Raw genomic sequence first — 17,212 nt, 5'->3', positions numbered from 1 at the left:
TAAAACTTTGATGGATGTGGAAGGCTCCTTTAGGGCCTTGGATGGAGGTGAGGGAAGAGGTGTGGGCGCAGGTTTTACAATTCCTGCGGTGGCAGGGGAAGGTGCCAGGATGGGAGGGTGGGTTGTAGGGGTGTGTGGACCTGACCAGGTAGTCACGATGGTCATTTTACTCAAAGCACCAGCTTTGTGACAGCAGCTTGTATTTTCAAATCTCTCTTTAACGTAGAAATCCAACCCTTCACTGAGATACAATTGAATTGAGTTGAATTTTTTGTCCCGTGTCCCGAGGCACAGTGAAAAGCTTTGTCTTGCGAGCAATCCAGGCAGATCACAGAGTTAAGTAGCATGGATAGTAAATAACAGGTAAACAGCGGCAAAAACAAAAACACAGGTACAGGTGAATTTTAAGAGTTTGTGAGTCCATTTAGTATTCTAACAACAGTAGGGCAGAAACTGTTACGAAACTGCTACAACAATCAAGGTGACAGCCTGACCAACAGAAAGCACTATTAGACAGTCAGCCACTCACTGTTGTGACTGGGATTCAATGGGTAGTCTACAGCTCTATTGACCTGGGATTCAATCCTCAGGCTGTAATTCCTAGTTCACTCCAACAGATGATAACTGGCAGCTTTATTTATATTTGTAACGTGAAGATCAGTCAGCTGGATCCCAGTTTTCTGGTTCCAGAAAGATCAATCCTTGTGCATCCACTTGCTGCCCTCAGCAACCTCACATCCAAAGACACAGCATTTGTTTCCACACGGACAGGAGCTTCATCTCAACTCCTACACTGTCTCGGAATTATCATCCCAGTGTTCACATCCAGCACTGGATGAGCACAAAGTTCCTCCCATTTCAATATTTGCAAGGCTGAAATTATTGTTCTCAGGCCCAACCCCAAACTCTGCTCCCCAGCGACCAATCCCATCTTCCTGGCATCAATCCAAGCCTGAACTCACCTGTTTGTAACATCATGTGACTATTTCTGATCAGTGGGTCATCACTAAGACTGCTGATTTTTCTAATCATCCTCTTCAGAGCTGTTATTACACACATTTGGAGCGGATCGGACTTGAGCCCAGACCTCCTGATCCAACGGTAGGGACACTACCACTGCATTAAAAGAGGGCTCCTATTCTGATCTTGTCACTGCTTGAGTTTATCTGCTGCTGAAACCCTGAGGCGTCCCTCTGTTACCTCTCAATGCTGACTATTCCAACACACTCCTGACTGGCATCCCACTTAAATGCCCTCTGGAAACTTGAAACTAAAATTTAACTGTCAGTCATAACTTGCCCCAGGTTCCATTCACCCATTACCTGTGATTTCCTTGACCTATACCAGGTGGTTGGTAAACCAACAGCTTGATTTTAAAATTGCTATTCTTATTTTCAGCTCTCTCTGTGGCTCCATCCTTTCATTTCCCTGTAATCTCCTCCAGCCCCACAAGCCTCAAAACACTCTCACGTTCTGGCTTTTACAGCATTGCTAATTTTAATTGCCCCACTGTTAGTAACTGTGTTGTTTGTTCCCTAGGCTTTAAGCTCTGGGTTTTCCTCCTGAATCCTATTTGCTTTCCTCATCTCCTGTTGGACAAGGCAACCTTTCTCAGCAAGCATTTCTGACATGCATCGTAATCTCTTCCTGCCTGGTTCAGTGCCATGATGTACCCATGAAGCACCTTGGATGGGGGATTATGTTAGAGATGCTTCATTATTACAAATTGTTGTTTTTGTATAAATTCCCACCACGCTGATCGTTTCAAAACTGTACAATCGACAGAGCCAAGGAAAAAGACCGACAGGAATCCAGCTTGAGAAAACAGCAGGGTTTCTAAGAATGTTTCCCACTGAGTCCAGCTGCAGGAAACGGAAGGCTTGCCCACCCTCTCCTTGCCCTTCCTGCTCTTGTGTTCAATCTGATTCAAGCCGCACGTCTATTATCATCTCAAATGCTGCGTGAAATGGAACATTTCCTCCGATCATAACTGGGATGAGGGCCAACTTTAAGATTTTTGTCCCCTCTGTGCTCTTGAAGCTGGCCCTCCCTGTACACTAGTGTCTGATGGGGACAGTGTAGAGGGAGCTTTACTCTGTATCTAACCCTGTGCTGTCCCCGTCCTGGGAGTGTTTGATGGGGACAGTGTAGAGGGAGCTTTACTCTGCATCTAACCCCATGCTGTCCCTGTCCTGGGACTGTTTGATGCGGGACAGTGCAGAGGGAGTTTTACTCTGCATCTAACCCCATGCTGTCCCTGTCCTGGGAATGTTTGATGGGGACAGTGTAGAGAGAGCTTTGCTCTGTATCTAACCCCCTGTCCTGCGAGTATTTGATGCGGACAGTGTAGAGGGAGCTTTACTCTGTATCTAACCCCGTGCTGTCCCTGTCCTGGGAATGTTTGATGGGGGACAGTGTAGAGGGAACTTTACCCTGTATCTAACCCCGTGCTGTCCCTGTCCTGGGATTTGGAGATGCCGGTGTTGGACTGGGGTGTACAAAGTTAAAAATCACACAACACCAGGTTATAGTCCAACAGGTTTAATTGGAAGCACACTAGCTTTCGGAGCGATGCTCCTTCATCAGGTTCTATGTTATGATCGAGCCCTCCACTATAACCTGATGAAGAAGCGTCGCTCCGAAAGCTAGTGTGCTTCCAATTAAACCTGTTGGACGAGAACCTGGTGTTGTGTGATTTTTAACCCTGTCCTGGGAGTGTTTGAAGTTGACCAAAAAAATGGTTGTTTTCTACAGTTGGAAGCCCTCACTGTGAGGTCTCTGTGCTCTGGTAAAAAAATTAGGTGTTCTATCCAAACCTCTTGACATCTTTCTGACTTGATTTGCTCTGATACAGATGGTCTTTACAAATATTTGAATTGGAACCTCTGTGTACCCAGCACTGCTGGATTTTCTGTCTCAGTTCAGTGCATGAGCTGCTCCTCTTTATCTAGCATTGCCTTTTCAGCGTAGTAGAGGATTTTAATTCAATATTTGGACACTGCACACATTAACTCTCTAATCACCCACTGTAAACACTTGATGGCCCCTAAAGGGAGTTTAATGAATCTAAATTGCAGAGAATGAGTTACCATGGAGATTAAAAGGTCAGGACATTGGGCTCACTGGCTGGTTTTCTGGACAATGGGCTTGTGTCACACAGCCTCAGTGGATTATAAAGGTGCATTAGTGAGGAGGCGTTGGCCCTGGAGTGGGGGTGTAGATTGTAGACAGAGTGAGTGAGGCCCAGGAAGGGAGCACAATGACCTGTTCTGGAGATTCACATTTCTTCGGCAACGTGAGGCTTCCCTCCTGGATCAGCTTCTCTATGCCTCGAGGTCAGGGTGAAGAGCTGGATTAGAAATAAAGAGAGAGGAATCTCAGACACAGTCCCTGCTCCCACTCACTATCACCCTGGTAAACACTGCCTGTGGAGACTGATGGAACTGAGTTCAGTCCTAGGCACCTCAGAAAGGAGATAATGACCTCGAGAAAGAACAAAACCGAATCATCACAATAATCCTGGGGTTGAAAGGGTTAAATCATGAGGCCAGCTCAGGAGACAAAGCTCATAATGCTTGGTATAAAGATCAAGGGTTGGTCTAAGTCAGAGGTGGGGAACCTTTTCATGTTGGAAGGCCGCATTATGTTAGTTGTAATCTAATAAAGCCACATCCAAGAAACTTCAATTATGTATTCTTCAAAATTCACATTACTTTGTAAAAATCTAACTACTGTGTACTAACTAACTAAAAAAAAATGAAAAAAATGTTAATTCTAAAGTTAACTAACCTTTTAATGACTTTGTTGTGACTGCTTTTTGTAGGAAAGCATTTGAATATTTGGTTGCGGCATGGAGGTCTGCAGTTTTAGCTGATCCTCTAGATGGGTATCCGTCATTTGTGACCTTAAGGGCGTCTTGATTTTAGTTAAGTAGGAGAATGTAGATTCGTAGCAATAAGTGGGGATTATTCTCTGGTATTTTAAATACATTCATTTTAAGATTAAAATAAAAATAATAAAGGACAAAAAAAATTAATAAAAAGTAAAAGATTTGTTCTGCAAAATTTGGATTCATTCAAAAGGCCACACTCAATGTCCTAGAACACCGCATGCAGCCTCAAGGCCGCAGGTTCCCCACCCCTGGGCTAAGTGAGGGGTTTAGGGTGGTTAAGAAAATTACGACAAATGTTATAAGATACCGGTTATGCCTCAGTTCCAGGAACCGCTGTTTCTGGAGGATATGTGGGCATTGGAGAGGGTGCAGTAGAAGTTTATAAGGTTCCAGGGATGAGAGACTTCAGTTGGAAAGATGGATTGCCAAAGTTAGGATTGTTTTCACTGGAGAAGAGAAGAGCCGGGAGGAGATGTCACAATCTTGATGAACTGGGCCGAGTGTGGAGGGAGATACTGTTTCTTTGGGAGAAAGGTTGTAGAGAGGATTCCTGAAGAAGTGCTTATGCCCGAAACGTCGATTCTCCTGCTCCTTGGATGCTGCCTGACCTGCTGCACTTTTCCAGCACCACATTTTTCAGCACTGTACTAGAGCCTCTTAAAGTCCTACCAGTCCTGGATGTCAAACGTTTCTGAACAGGTTGATTCAAAGTAATGACAGGGAAAGATTGGAAGAAGAACTACTCTTGCAGAGAGCCAGCATGAATATAACAGGCCGAATGGTCTCCTTCTGAGTTATGAGTCATTCTGTATTTGTTAGTTTCTATGCTTTACGATTTGATAGAGTGGATATAAAGGATTTTCTCAGGTGAGTGGACTTTACAAAGAAGGGTCAGAACCTTAAAGTTTGAAGGAGACCTTTCAGGGGAGTTGGCAGGAAGCATTTCCTCCCACTGAGAGGAGTGGACATCTGGAACTCTTTCTCTCTCTTTTCCCCTTCTACCCAAAAACAAGCTGTTGAGGCTGGGAGCCAACTGAAGATGTCAAAATGGACTTTGATAGATCTGTGATGGAGAAGGAGATCATGGAGACACCAGTCAGCTGTGATCTAGTTGAATATTAGATAAGGTGGAAGGGCTGAGTAGCCTCATCCTGTTTGAACAATAGAGACTCTGGTTCCTGAAGAGGTTGGAAAATTATTCTGAAGAAGCCTCTGTGAGGTAATGGAATTCACCAAGTGTTGGCTTTTGTATCGAGGTTATTTAGTGATGAAGGAATGGGTTGTTCAGAGAATGTTTGTAATCAGATTCACAGCTGCCCTCACTGATGCCATTATCTGTCCATCTTGTGCTGCAATGTGGCTAAACCCCTCCAGCTCTTGATGGTTTGGGGTTTTTTTGATCTCTCAGTGTATGCTGATGAGAGCAAAATTGGAGACAGAGAGAGATGACGCTGGGGTCACTCAGGACTTAATGACCATAGTTTCCAACTGGCCAACCGCCCACTGAATTCCCATCCTTTTCACCATCAGTCCCTATCCTTTGTGTGTAAATCCTTTTCCTTCTTTCTCTGTTCAGAGACTGTGAGAATTGTGGTTTAGTGGTAATGTCACTGGACTAGTAACTCAGAACCCCAGGATTATGATGTGGGGCTGAGGGTTTGAATCTCACCTAGGCAGCTGGTGAAATTTGATCTAAAAGCTAAACTAATAATGTAACCACTGCCAATTGTTAAAATTTGCTGGATATCCTGATCTTTTTTGGGCTAGCCTACAAGTGACTGCCGATCTACAGCAATGTGGTTACCCCTTGCCTGTCCTCTGCAATGACAGAAGAGACCACTCATTTCAAGAGATGAAGAAATGAGATCAGCTCGCTGGACCCCATAGCATAGGAGTTCCTTGATTAGGGCTATTACCATGGTCCAATCAGAGAACCCTGGCTGGTGGATAAAAAGAGTAGTGTCAACGATAATGACACTCTGGGAACTGCCTCTTCAGGGTCAGTTCTCAAAGTCCTCATGTAAATAAAGACTGACTTGGTGACGGGATACTGACCTCTGCAGAGAGTTATTTCAAAGGCAATTAGGAAGAAAAACATTACATGTCCCAGAAACTCCACTGTGTTTCAAAGAAGAGTGATATCGGACTTGAGACGTTAATCTTATTCCTCTCTCTACAGCTGCTGCCAGGCCTGACAAGTTTCTACAACACTTCCTGATTTTATTCCAGATTTCCAGTAAGAATGGAGAATGAAAGCTGACCTTCCTAGCGATAGCTACAACCCATACACGAATTAAATACAGAATCGAACAATAACATTGATGTTTCATTTCATCTCATTGAAACAAGCTATGAAATGTGTCTGTTACAGAAAGGGACAACACAATATCTCTAGCTCTGCAACTTTCTCCTTTTCCAAATTATTGTTGAATCTGTTTTCAGTTCCTCTTCAGGGAGTATATTCCAGATGGCAACTCGCTGTGTAATAAAACTCCCTCCTCTCTCTACTAAGACTGAAGGATCTGAATTATAAAGAGAGGCTGGATAGGCTAGGTCATAAGAAGTTGAGGGGTGACCTTATAGAGGTTTATAAAATCATGAGGAGCACAGATGAGGTGAATAGCAAAGGTCTTTTCCCCAGGGGAGTTCAAAACTAGAGGCTTTGGGTTTAAGGTGAGAGGAGAAAGGTTTAAAAGGGACATTAGGGCAACATTTTCACACAGAGGGTGGTACGTATGTGGAATGAATTGCCAGAGGAAGTGGTAGATACAAGTACAGTTACAACATTTCAAAGATATTTGGACAGGTACATGAATAGGATTGGTTTAGAGGGATATAGGCTAAATGTAGGCAAATGGGACTAGAGTGGTTTGGGAAACTTGATTGGCATCTGGTTGGTATGGACGAGTTAAACCAAAGGGTCTGTTTCTGTGCTGGATGACTCCATGACTCTCTCTCCCTCTCTCAGGTTTTTCTGTCAGTTATTAAATCTGTGTCCTCAGGTTACCAACTCTCTTGTCATTGCAAACAGCTCCTCACAATCTATTTTCTCAAAACTGTTTATAAAACCATCTATTAAATCTCCATCGAACAATCCAGTCTCTGCACATTAACTCAAGCTCCTCGACCTTGGGACTGTTTTGGTAAGAGTCTTCTGTTTTGACAGCTTTCCTAAGGTGCAGTGTGATCAATTTTATAGGTGCTATATAAATACAAGCTTTTGTGTAAGTTGTTTAGTTGGAAATTAGTTGGAAGAGTGGAGATCAAATCTGAGAGTTTCTTGGTCTGTGTTAGTGCAACTGTTCACCACATCCACAAGAATCCATTCCCTCCACCTCTGATGCTCAGTAGCAACACTGCTGAACTGTCTACAAGATGCACTGCAGAAATTTACCAAGGATCCTGTGGCACGGTGGCTCAGTGGTTAGCACTGCAGCCTCACAGCGCCAGGGATCCAGGTTTGATTCCAGCCTCAGGCGACTGTCCATGTGGAGTTTGCACGTTCTCTCCGTGTCTGTGTGTTTCCTCCGGGTGCTCTAGTTTCCTCCCACAGCCCAAAGATGTGCAGGTTAGGTGAATTGACTATGCTAAATTGCCCATAGTGTTATGTGCGTTAGTCAGAAGGAATTGTATCTGAGTGGGTGGGTTACTTTCCAGAGGGTCAGTGTGGACTTGTTGGGCCAAATGGCCTGTATCCACACTGCAGGGAAACTAATCTAAATCCTCAGACAGCACCTTCCAAACACACAATGACTTCCATCTAGAAGGACAAGGGCAGCAGATACATGGGAACACCCACCCCCTGCAAGTTCCCTCTAAGCCACTCACCATCCTGACTTGGAAATATATCGCCGTTCCTTCAGTGTCGCTGGATCAGAATCCTGAAATTCCCTCCCTGAGGGCATTGTGGGTCTACCCTACATCACATGGACTGCAGCGGGTCAAGAAGGCAGCATTCCAGGGAAAAGCTTGAAGCTTTACTCATCCTTTAATACACCCTCAGTCACTGACAACATGTTTGTATTATCCTTTAGCAATCCATTACGTTTATACAAACTATCATCTCCTCCAGCCCTTGGACTGCCCCCATCTGTCAGCTCCTCCAGCCCTTCAACCCTCACTATTTCTGTAACCTTCTCCAGCCCCTACACCCTTTCCTATGTCTGTAACCTCCTCCAGCTTCTACACCCCTCCCTGTCTCTGGGACCTCCCCCAGCCGCAGGACTCTTGGTGATCTTGATGCTGTTCCAGTCCTGGTTTCCTGAGTATTCCTGATTTTAATCTCACTCTTGTTGGTGGCCATGTCTTCAGCTGCATGGGTCTATTCTCTCAGGTTTCCTCCCTCTCCAACTCTCTTTTACAGAAACATAGGAATTTGAAGCAGGAATAGCCTCTGGATGTAGGTTTACTTGCTGAGCGGGAAGGTTCATTTTCAGATATTTCATCACCATACTAGATAACATCTTCAGTGAGTCCCCGTATGAAGCACTGGTGGTGTTGCCCACTTTTTGATTATGTATTTAGGGTTCCTTGGGTTGGTGACATCATTTCCTGTGGTGATGTCATTTCCTGTTCTTGTTCTCAGGTGGTGGTAAATGAGGCACAAATCAATGTGTTTGTTGATAGAGTTCCGGTTGGAATGCCATGCTTCTACAAAATCCCGCGCGTGTCTCTGTTAGGCTTGTTCTAGGATGGATGTGTTTTCCCAGTCGAAGTGGTGTCCTTCCTCATCCGTGTGTAAGGATACTGGTGAGAGTGGGTCATGTCTTTTTGAGGCTAGTTGGTGTTCATGTATCCTGGTGGTTAGTTTTCTGCCTGATGGTCCAATGTAGTGTTTGTTACAGTCCTTGCGTGGTATTTTGTAAATGACATTACTTTTGGTTGTTGCCTGTATGTCAAGTTCATTAGCTGCTGTTTTATTGTGTTGGTGGGTTTGTGGGCTACCATGATGCCAAGGGGTCTGAGTAGTCTGGCTGTCATTTCTGCGATGTCTTTGATGTAGGGGAGGGTGGCTAGGGTTTCTGGACGTGTTTTGTCTGCTTGTTTGGGTTTGTTGTTGAGAAATCAGCGGACTGTGTTCATTGGGTACCCGTTCTTTTTGAATACACTGTATAGGTGATTTTCCTCTGCTCTGCGTCGGTCCTTTGTGTTGCAGTATGTGGTTGAAATAATGTTCTGATGCATCTTCTTTTATGGGTGTTGGGATGATTGTTTCTGTAGTTCAATATTTGGTCTGTATGTGGATGCTGGTTTGAAGTTCCCCATTGGCTGTTTGCTCTACTGTGACATCTGGGAATGGCAGTTTGTTGTTGTTTTCCTCCTCTTTAGTGAACTTTATGCCAGTAAGAGTATTATTGATGAGTCTTGAAGGTTTCCTCTAATTTGTTTTGTTTAGTGATGACAAAGGTGTCATCCACGTAGTGGACCCAAAGTTTGGGTTGGATGGTTGGCAGAGCTGTTTGTTCAAGCCTCTGCATTACTGTCTCTACTGAGAACCCTGATATCGGAGATCCCATGGGTGTTCGGTTGGTTTGTCTGTAGGTTTTGTTGTTGAAGGTGAAATGGGTGGTAAGGCATAGTCCACTAGCTTGACAATACTGTCCTTGCTCATGAAATTGGTGGTTTTTGGTGTTTGTGTCTTTGGGTTTTCTAATAAAGTAGTTAATGTTTCCTTGGCCAGGTTAATGTTGATGGATGTAAACAGGGCTGTTACATCAAAGGAGACCATTATTTCATCCTCTTCTATCTTGGTGTGTTTGATGGTCTTTAGGAATTCTTGGATGAAGTAGATGGAGTGGGGTGAGTCTACTCAGTCAGTCTTTGGTGTAGCTCCTTGGCCAGTCTGTAAGTTGGTGTTCCAGGGAGTGAGACTATGGGTCTGAGGGGGGCTCATGGTTTGTAAATTTTGGGTAATCTGTGGAGGCGTGGTATGTTGGATCCGTCTGGTTTCATTTTTTGGAAGTCGATCTTATTTATTTCTCCAGATATCTGAAGTTTTTTGAGTAGGGCTGTGATTCGGTTCTGTGGGGTCGGGTCTATTGCCTACCCCATATCCTTGGATAGAGTCACAGAGTCATAGAGATGTGTACAGCATGGAAACAGACCCTTTGGTCCAACCCGTCCATGCCGACCAGATATCCCAACCCAATCTAGTCCCACCTGCCAGCACCCGGCCCATATCCCTCCAAACCCTTCCTACTCATATACCCATCCAAATGTCTTTTAAATGTTGCAATTGTACCAGCCTCCACCACATCCTCGGCAGCTTATTCAATACACGTACCACTCACTGTGTGAAAATGTTGCCCCGTAGGTCTCTTCTATATTTTTTCCCTCTCACCCTAAACCTATGCCCTAAGCATACCAAATGCCTTCTTCACTATCCTATCTACCTGCGACTCTACTTTCCAGGAACTATGAACCTGCACTCCAAGGTCTCTTTGTTCATCAACACTCCCTAGGACCTTACCATTAAGTGTATAAGTCCTGCTAAGATTTGCTTTCCCAAAATGCAGCATCTCCAATTTATCTGAATTAAACTCCATCTGCCACTTCTCAGCCCATTGGCCCATCTGGTCAAGATCCTGTTGTAATCTGAGGTAACCCTCTTCGCTGTCCACTACACCACCAATTTTAGTGCCATCTGCAAACTTACTAACTGTACCTCTTATGCTCGCATCCAAATGATTTATAAATGACAAAAAGTAGAGGACCCAGCACCGATCTTTGTGTCACTCCACTGGTCACAGGCCTCCATCTGATTCTTTGATACCTCATCTTCCAATTTTAGTGCCATCTGCAAACTTACTAACTGTACCTCTTATGCTCGCATCCAAATGATTTATGTAAATGACAAAAAGTAGAGGACCCAGCACCGATCGTTGTGTCACTCCACTGGTCACAAGCCTCCATCTGATTCTTTGATACCTCATCTCATTTAAAAAATTCTCCACAACCACCTGATGAAGGAGCGTCGCTCCGAAAGCTAGTGCTTCCAAATAAACCTGTTGGACTATAACCTGGTGTTGTGTGATTTTAAACTTTGTCCACCCCAGTCCAATACTGGCGTCTCCACATCATTTAAAAGACTTCTCAAAGCTTGCTGAGTTTTTAGGTCAGATGGCTTATTATCCTGATGTGGTTTGGTATCAAATTCTGTTTGACAATCTGAAGTTTTACTTTATTGTAAAAGTGCAAGTTGTTGTTGGTGATCCAGTATGTTATTGATAGGGTGAAGCCATGGTAATGCACTGTCCAATAGCAAAACAGAAATGCTGGTTTAAGCTCTGTGAGATTGAAATAAAAGGAAAATGGGTCATGATGGAAAAAACATCCAGGAGCAGATTCACCTCTGCCTGAGAAGTTCATTGTTCTCATGTGTTTAGTATTTTAGGGGATGGAATTTTCCAGTGAAGGATATTTATGTTCAGACCAAATTCCATTTTTTTGAAAAGAAAACAAACAGTCGATGGTTATCACGGTGTGGGAGCATCTCAGAAATAGTCAAAAAGTCATGGAAAACATTTCAGCCTGACCGTATCTTCTATATTTGTCTGGGATGAGAGTGTCCGGGGACAAGTTGTGAGGAAGGGAAGGGATGGGGTAGCCAGTGTTGACTGGGAAGAGAGGCACAGGCTCAGAGTCTCAGGATGCTGGTCTCAAAATGCTTACTCCAGCCCCTGGATTTAGGATGTCTGCTCTGTTGATGGCTGTGTCTCAGAAAATGTCCAAAAACTGACAAGGAATTTGGCAGCTGGCTCCTGAATGTGTATTTTTATGACTGGAGATACTGGTTTAGTATAACCAAGAGTTAGATCATTGTATTATACTTAGAAATGGTTATTATTAGACAGTTTATGAGGCACAGTGAGATTGGGGGTGGGAGAAGGACTTAGGGGACTGAATGATAAATTATTAAAAACTGCCACATAGTTTAGCAAAGCAGAAAAAGTACATTCTGGAATTCATTTTGCAAGGAAAAGAATTGAAAAGCAGAGGGGTTCTGCTAAACTTGTGTAGAATCTTGGTGAGAGCAATCTTAGAACACTGAACAGTTCTGGTTAATTTATAAAATAAAAGGGGTCTTTTTCAGAAAGGCAGCTGGTGACTAGTGGAGTTTCGCAGGGGTCCATGTTGGGACCACAACTATTCACGTGATGCATTAATGATCTGGATGAAGGAACTGAGGGCACTTTTGCTAATTTTGCACATGACATAAAAGATAAAAGGAGGGGCAAAGAAGTGGCAGATGGAATGCAGGGTGGGAAAGTGTGAAGTTACGCACTTTGGTAAGAGTAGCAGTGTAGACTATTTTCTAAATGGAGAAAATCTTCAGAAATCTGAATCACAAGGGGACTTGAGAGACCTAGTTCAGGATTCTCTTGTGGTTAACATTGCAGGTTCAGTTGGACATTATGAAGGCAAATGCAACGTTAGCATTCATTGCAAGAGGGCTAGAATACAAAAGCAGACATGCACTGCTGAGACTGTATAAGGCTCTGGACAGACCGCACTTGCAATATTATGATCAGTTTTGGCTCCCATATTTAAGGAAGGATGTGCTGGCCTTGGGGGAAGTGCAGAGGAGGCTTACAAGAATGATGCTGGGGATGAAGGGATTGAATATGAGGAACACTTCAGCTGACAAAGGAGCAGTGTTATGAAAGCTTGTGATTTCAAATAAACTTTTTGGACTATAAATCTCGATGACTTCTGACTATATGAGGAGCCATGATGTGGCGATGCTGGTGTTGAATTGGGGTGGACAAAAGCCGAAGTCACACAACACCAGATTATAGTCCAATAGGTTTATTTAAAATCACAAGTTTTTGGAGCGCTGGTCCTTGGTCAGGTGGTCCACTAATAGGAGAGACTAGAGCCCAAGGGCACAGCCTCAGGGTGAAGGTTCGACCTTTAGAACTGAGATTAGGAGGAATTTCTTCAGGTAGAGGGTGGGGAATCTGTGGAATTCATTGCCATATAAGGCAGTGGAGGCCAAGTCATTGAGTGTCTTTAAGACAAAGATATGTTCTTGATGGGTAAGGGGATGATGGGTTATGGGGAGAAGGCAGGAGAATGGGATTGGGAAACATATCAGCCATGATCATTTGGCAGAACAGACTTGATGGGCTGAGTGGCCAACTTCTGCTCTGATGTCTTATGGTTATAGAGAGACTGGAGAAGGTGCAGAAAGGTTTATAAGGATGACGCTAGACTGAGAAAAAAGATTGAATAGACTGACGCCCTTTTCTTAAAAAGGAAAAGACTGAGAGATGAAATAGAGAAGTCTTAAAATCATAAAGATGTTTGATAGGATAGATGCAGAGGAGAAGTTCCACTTGTGGGGAAATCCAAAAGTAGGGATCATTAATACAGGTCAGTCATGAATAGATTCCATTAAAAAAATCAAGAGTAATGTCTTTATCCAGAGAGTGGTCAGTTTGCAGATATACTCCTATGGGAAGTGGTTGAATGACATTGAGACTTAGAGGGAGAAAGAGAGAGAAGACTAGGATGATAGAGTGAGGTGAAAGGACTGAGAGAGGCTTGTGTGGACAGTAAACAGTGGTTGAATTGCCTCTGCTGAAAGTGTTATATCATGTGGAATTTGGGCAGATCAATGAAACATCAAGTGTTTAGAATGAGATGTTAAGTAACGTCTTTCTCCGGGTAAGGGAACGAGGAAAACAGCCAGTGCTCCTTCTCCTGATAGTTCAGTGAGTATTGTTGCAGAGTGTGTGAGTATAGTCAGAAGCCTGCATGGCTGGAACACCTTCTGTAGAAGTTACCTTGCTCTGGTTTTAATTTTAAAAAACTGAGAATATAAATCTCATCATCAGTAATGGTGACCATGAGACCATCACTGATTGTTGTTCAACCCATCTGGTTCACTTAGGGATGGAAATCTGCCATCCCTACCTGGTCTAGCCTACATGTCATTACAGACCCACAACAATGCAGTTGGCTCATAACTACCCTCTAGGCAATTAGGGATGAGGGTAATAAATGCTGGCCCATAAATGAATAAAAATAAAAATAGTTGGAGGCATCAGCCAGATATTGAGAGGGCTGACCCTGTACTGTCTTCCAGCACTTGAGACAAATGGCAGAGTGAAAGACATAGTCTGGTTTAAAAGTGCATGTGGAAAACATTCTGAATTACTGTCTGATGGGAGATTTGATGGTTTTTGAATGAAAGGCTGTCCTCAGCATTGACAGACATGTGACACCTGTTGCTATCACAGAGAGCTGGCTGCCTGCCTGACGACCAGTTACATTCTATTATTTCTGTCCTGTAACAGGCATCAGGAATAGCTGTGAGCTCATCCAGCCTCTTGTCCTGTCTGCAGCTTCTCAATGTCTCTGTTATTTAAATAACAGCCCCCACCCAAAAGGCAAGGAATCCCTGTTATGGGTTCTGCACCAGTGGGTTAATTGCATTGTCTGCTGAGACACTGAGGCACACAGACAGTTCAGAAGATTCTTGGTTCAAAGCTAGTCCAGGAGAAAGTGAGGTCTGCAGATGCTGGAGATCAAAGTTGAAACTTTATTGCTGGAACAGCACAGCAGGTCAGGCAGCATCCAGGGAACAGGAGATTCGACGTTTCGGGCACAGGCCCTTCTTCTTCCTGAAGAAGGGCCTGTGCCCGAAACGTCGAATCTCCTGTTCCCTGGATGCTGCCTGACCTGCTGTGCTGTTCCAGCAATAAAGTTTCAACTCAAAGCTAGTCCACACTGATCCCACCTTAAACTCCAGCATTACCAACACTGACCTGGATTAAGGAATTGAGAACTTCCTCAACCAGAGAATGGGAAACATAGTACCATAGGGAATGGTTGAGGTAAATAATATTGATGCATTTAAGGGGAAGCTGGATAAACACAACGAGAAAGAAATAGGTGCACTTAATATTTGTAAGTGAGAGAGGGTAGTGAGAGGGACAAACAGTGTGATCACAGTCACACAGTGAGCAATGGATCTACTGGATTATAAATTCCAAACAGGCGTTAAGATAATTCACAATTCCCGTTCTTGTGTTTTGGGACAGTTCACACTCCCCAGCTATCCCATGACAAATGAGCAAGAAACCATTAGTGGGGAAGGAGCACAATACTCTGGAAAAGACAGAAACTGAAATGAAAGATATGCAGTAATTGCATCCATAGCTTCAAGCCCAATTCTAATAAGTTCATATCCTGGCAGATTGGAACACTGTGCAGGAGGCCAAGTAGCGAATGTGAATGCATTGAGCCACCTCCACTGGCAGATACACCCCCGGTGGTACCATCCTTTGCATGAACAAGTTGCCCTTTAGGTCCTTTTTAAATCTTTCCCCCCCCCCCTTACCTTAAACCTATGCTCTCTCGTTCTGACTTCCCTAGCCGAGGGAAAAGACCTTGCGTATTCACATTTCTTGGTTTCTTTGCCCTTTCATTTACACTGAGAGAATGGAGACAGAGATGTTTTCTAATGGCTGGTGCTAAAGGTCTCTGGCTGCTCTGTATTTACAGAGGTGGACCAATCTGCAGGCTGTCATCAGGCCATGTTTCCTTAACTCAAAACTCCAGGTGCCACTTTGACGCAATAATGTACTAATCTCACTGCTCCAACAACATTGCCTTGTCCAGTTGTGCCACATGATGTTTTCCAAGTTGCAAAACTCCTGGTGTTTCAGCTAAATAGCGGAATCTAACGTCTCGTTCAGTTTAGGATCCAAAAAGGAATCTATGAGGTGAGTGCTATCTGATTTGCTGCTGTATCACATAGTTTCTTCCTAATGTGTTCCCTAACCAGCTGAATAAGCTGTTGCAGTCAGAAAGCTCCCCCACCTCTGCACCCTGCTATAAAGACACAATACGGGTCAGCTTTGAGTGAAGCCAGCTTACCAGGATGAAATGAGACAAACAGCACACCCTGGGTGGGGGAGAATCTTGCTTCGTGATCCTATTGGCTGTTTAGAATCTTTATTGAACTTCCAGTCCCTTTAGTTTTATACTTTAAACCCCTTGAAATAAAAGCTAGCATACCATGTGTCTTCCTAATTGCTTGCTGTTACCTTTCTGATATCCTGACACACACCCTCAGACAGACACACACCCATTCCTTGCTTTGTACTGAGATGATTAACTGAAATTATAAAACGAAAGAACACAAATGAAAAGAAAGGTTGAAGGGTAAGTGATGTTTATGGTATCATGAAAATTACACGACTCCTGTCACAGTGATTAATCTCTCTCTCTCTCTCTCTCTCTCGTCCAGTTGTGGTAGGGACAGGGTTTGCTCAGGGTCCTGATTCGGTCCATGGCTGTGCCCAAGGGAGCTGCTATCCAGCTACTGGGGACCTACTGGTGGGTCGTCAGAACAAGCTAACGGCATCGTCCACCTGTGGCCTGAGGAGACAGCAGCCGTACTGCATCGTGAGTCATCTACAGGTACGTACACCCACACTGGAGGTGTGGCTGGGTATCTCTGGGCATCTGCACCATGCCAGCACTGCTTTGACATAGACCTGCTGGTTTAAACATGTAGCATTTGATCATGTGACACCATTCCGGACACTGAATCAAGTGATTTTTAATTACATGACATTTCGTTACTGTTTTTATGTTCGTCAAGTGTCACAGTAACAGCACTGATAGAATAATTATCACGTTTACTCGCGAGATGAAAGAACAATATTTTAAAATAAATATAGGGAAAAAGGAATGAATAATTTAAGGCAGCATTTCTCAAACTGTGGATCCTAACTCCAGCTGGAGCTAATGTGCCCCCGCCCTGACCCCACCCGTGCAGGACACCCAGCTCTGCCCTTGTGCTACTGGGCTCTCACTCTCAGGCGCTTCCTCTTCTTTTCAAGACCATTCAGCAGCTCGGCCTCCCCATCAGAATGTATTCCTGATGAAGGGCTCCGGCCCGAAACATCAATTCTCCTGCCTCTCGGATGCTGCCTGACCTGCTGTGCTTTTCCAGCACCACTCTAATCTTGACTCTAATCTCCAGCATCTGCAGTACCCACTTTTGCCCGCATGTATGCAAGAGAATGGGTGTGAATATATTTATGTTTGTTTTTTGTGGGAATATGTTTATACCTGTGTGGGTGTGTCGGTGTGTGTGAGTGTGTGGGTGTGTGTGGGAGTGTGGGGTGTATCAGGATGTGTGCGTGTGTCAGTGTGTGTGAGTAGGTGCATGTATGTAAGAATATGGATGTGAATATATTTATGTTTGTGTGTGTGGATGTGTTTACATCTGTGTGGATGTGTGTGTGGGTGTGTGTGTGGGTGTGTCTGTGTGTGTGGGTGGGTGTGTCTCTGTCTGTGTGT

At 44.1% G+C, this 17,212-nt stretch overlaps 1 protein-coding gene across 1 annotated transcript in view; it reads left to right on the top strand.

Moving 5' to 3' along the window:
- lamb2 (laminin, beta 2 (laminin S)) overlaps window positions 1-17,212 on the top strand; it is a 167,856-nt gene that overhangs the window by 13,055 nt on the left and 137,589 nt on the right. The window contains exon 2 of the mRNA XM_043708610.1: window positions 16,152-16,324. Within this exon, the coding sequence (XP_043564545.1) occupies window positions 16,152-16,324 (173 nt within the window). The remainder of the gene's footprint in view (window positions 1-16,151; window positions 16,325-17,212) is intronic.

The sequence above is a fragment of the Chiloscyllium plagiosum genome, chromosome 18, assembly GCF_004010195.1.
Source record: "Chiloscyllium plagiosum isolate BGI_BamShark_2017 chromosome 18, ASM401019v2, whole genome shotgun sequence".
Lineage (NCBI taxonomy): Eukaryota > Metazoa > Chordata > Chondrichthyes > Orectolobiformes > Hemiscylliidae > Chiloscyllium > Chiloscyllium plagiosum.
This window is presented reverse-complemented; position numbering and strand designations above follow the sequence as displayed.